This window comes from Buceros rhinoceros, unplaced genomic scaffold (genome assembly GCF_000710305.1).
Source record: "Buceros rhinoceros silvestris isolate BGI_N320 unplaced genomic scaffold, ASM71030v1 scaffold6950, whole genome shotgun sequence".
NCBI lineage: Eukaryota > Metazoa > Chordata > Aves > Bucerotiformes > Bucerotidae > Buceros > Buceros rhinoceros.
Window position 1 is genome coordinate 39,743 of NW_010391207.1, and position 2,761 is coordinate 42,503.

General features: G+C 52.0%; 1 protein-coding gene across 1 annotated transcript in view; it reads left to right on the forward strand.

The window, feature by feature from the left end:
- The window catches only part of LOC104497351 (G protein-activated inward rectifier potassium channel 1), a 37,364-nt gene extending 34,827 nt beyond the window's left edge, over positions 1-2,537 (forward strand). Inside the window, exon 2 of the mRNA XM_010140593.1 lies at positions 1,948-2,537. Within this exon, the coding sequence (XP_010138895.1) occupies positions 1,948-2,531 (584 nt within the window). The 3' untranslated portion in view covers positions 2,532-2,537. The remainder of the gene's footprint in view (positions 1-1,947) is intronic.
- Positions 2,538-2,761: the final 224 nt, after the last annotated feature.

Below are 2,761 nucleotides of genomic sequence, written 5' to 3' on the forward strand. Positions count from 1 at the left end.
GGTCCCTTCCCTGAGCCCTGGCAGTGTTGCTGACCCACATGTCCTCCCCATGCCCCTGGATACAGCCCCCATGGCATTTTAATAGCACAACTTTTACAATAATACTTAATTTTCCTTTTTTTTGTCTTGCCAATGAAAAGAAGGAGCCGTGCCAGGATTTCCACCCAGCAGCCAGCTCCCTGCAGAGCTGCATCGCAGCGGTTGGGGTGCTTCCACGGGAGCCTTTCGGTTGTGCCGAAGGTGCCCCTCACCCGCCTCGGCAAAGCCTGTGGTGCAGCGAGGTCGACAGTTACCAACTTCTCTATACAGAGCGAGATTTGCATTTTAAGCAATTTGTTATCTAAAGCGCAGGTCACTGGAGTTAACCAGCCATCTGCTTCCCAGGCCCCGCAGACCCAGCTCCAAACACGGCTCCCACCATTCGCATGCGTTATTAGACACGTCCCTTCGCTAATGAGGTCTCCTTCGAAGCCAGGGCTGGAGAAGCAGAGGGGGAAAGGTCTGGGCTGCGGCGGCAAAGGTGCAGCTAATGAACAGCTGCGGCGTGAAGGAGACAGATGGAGGAAGAACTCTCTGTAACGACTGTTTTGCTAAAAATTGCAGGTTTTTTCTAAACCCGTTAGGGTATGTGATGGCTTCCCCTTAGCCAGCAGAGCTGAGACACATGGTGACCAGGTAAAAATACCCCAGGAAGCAGAAAGCCCTGTCCTGCCCGAGGCTGTGGCAGCGGGTGGGATTGCCGGCTCTCGGGGCGTGTTTCTGAGCTCAGGTGAGGTGCATTCCCCTGCATTCATATTTTTCTTCTCCGTGCTAAGACAGGAAACTCAGTTTTCTGCCCTGTGATATACGCACTCATGTTAGCAGTAGAAATCGCTGTGCAACCCTTGAACTTCGATTCCATTTAGCAGTGACATACCGAAAGTGTAATAAAATGCTGTTTTTCTGGCTGTACGTCACCAGGCGTGTATCCATCCCCCGCTCCCCCTCGCAACAGCCCCGCTGTCGTTTTTCTTGTGCCTGCCCAAGTTTCCCCTATTTCCTCCTGACATTCTTGCCAGCCAAGCAGAGGATGTGTTTGCAGAGGTAGATTTAGCTTCCTGAAAACCAAATGTCATATTTCCAGTTTGCTGTACTAGGATAAAATGGCAGAGTCGTTCTATTTACAGATTGCTGCAGATACCAGTTAAAAAATAATAAAAAAAAAAAGCAGCAGGGTTTTTTCTAGAAGCCTCCAGTGATCTGCAATCATTGCTTCTCTCTGATTTCTGAGGTCAGCTGGGTCAGCTGGACCAAGCCTGGGTGCTCGGGAGAACCTTTCTCCATGGTGGAGGAGGAGGAAGGGCAGTGTCGTGCCTCTTAGTCATATTTCTCCTTCCCTGCTAATTTGTTAAAGCTTGGATCTCAGGCTGGCAGTGATGGATCTGTGAGCAGGTTGCTACTGAGGCCCTTAAAGAGGAATAAATGTATCTCGTAGGACATACCTGAGCTCACTGGGGGCTGGAAGGCACTGACACAGGCTTGGTTTGTGCATGTGATGCATGGAGCGTAGGGTCTGGTTTTGCCTGTGTTCGTCAGTATGGTGAAAATACGGAATAACGTAGTAATTCTTTAAGATCCTGACAAGTCCAACTTCATGTTACAATTAGCAGCTCGTGCTAATTTCATACCAGGGTTATTGGTTACCCCTGTATTCCCCTTTGTCAGCAGCACCCTCAAACGTGTCCCTCATGGTCGACGTGGCATCCCTTCCTCTGTGCTGGCTCCTCTCACCTTGAGGATGACAGTTCTATCGCTCCTGCGTGCAGACGGGAGGCATGCCAAGGCCTGTTCTTTTATACATTTAAAAACATACAATATGTTTCATCGAAATGTTCAAGAGCCCCAGGTTTTATGTGCATCCACAGTTGTCCATAACTGGTGAAAGTTTTTCTCCCTTGCTCGTTGCAGGGATGACGTGCCAAGCCAGGACATCCTATACCGAGGACGAGGTGCTCTGGGGCCACCGCTTCTTCCCTGTTATCTCCTTGGAAGAGGGGTTCTTTAAAGTCGATTACTCCCAGTTCCATGCCACGTTTGAGGTCCCCACCCCACCATACAGTGTGAAGGAGCAGGAGGAGATGCTGCTCATGTCCTCTCCCTTGATAGCACCCGCTGTGAGCAACAGCAAGGAAAGGAATAACTCAGTGGAGTGCCTGGATGGTCTCGACGAAGTTAGCACAAAGCTCCCTTCAAAACTGCAGAAAATAACCGGGAGAGAAGACTTCCCCAAAAAACTCCTCAGGATGAGCTCCACCACCTCGGAGAAGGCCTACAGCATGGGGGATTTACCCATGAAACTCCAGCGGATCAGCTCGGTCCCCGGCAATTCGGAGGAGAAACTGGTGTCTAAAACCACAAAGATGATGTCAGATCCCATCAGCCAGTCGGTGGCTGACCTGCCGCCCAAGCTGCAGAAGCTGTCGGGCGGCGGCAGGATGGAAGGGAACCTTCCACCCAAACTGCGAAAAATGAATTCAGACCGGTTTACATAACGCAGCCGGGACTCAGAGCCGTCGCTGAGAGCTTGAACTGCTACAGGCAAGGGCAGCGTGGGCAGGAGAGCCGCCCTCCACCAGCCGTACGTGTGATAAACCCGCGGTCCCCGGCACACCGGGAGGCTGGGGCATCCCCTTGGCAGCGGGGGCTGCGCCGTAAGTACAGAGGACGGGACGATCGGCGAGCCGGTGGCGTTCGTTGGCATGTAGTATCACAACGCGCATGC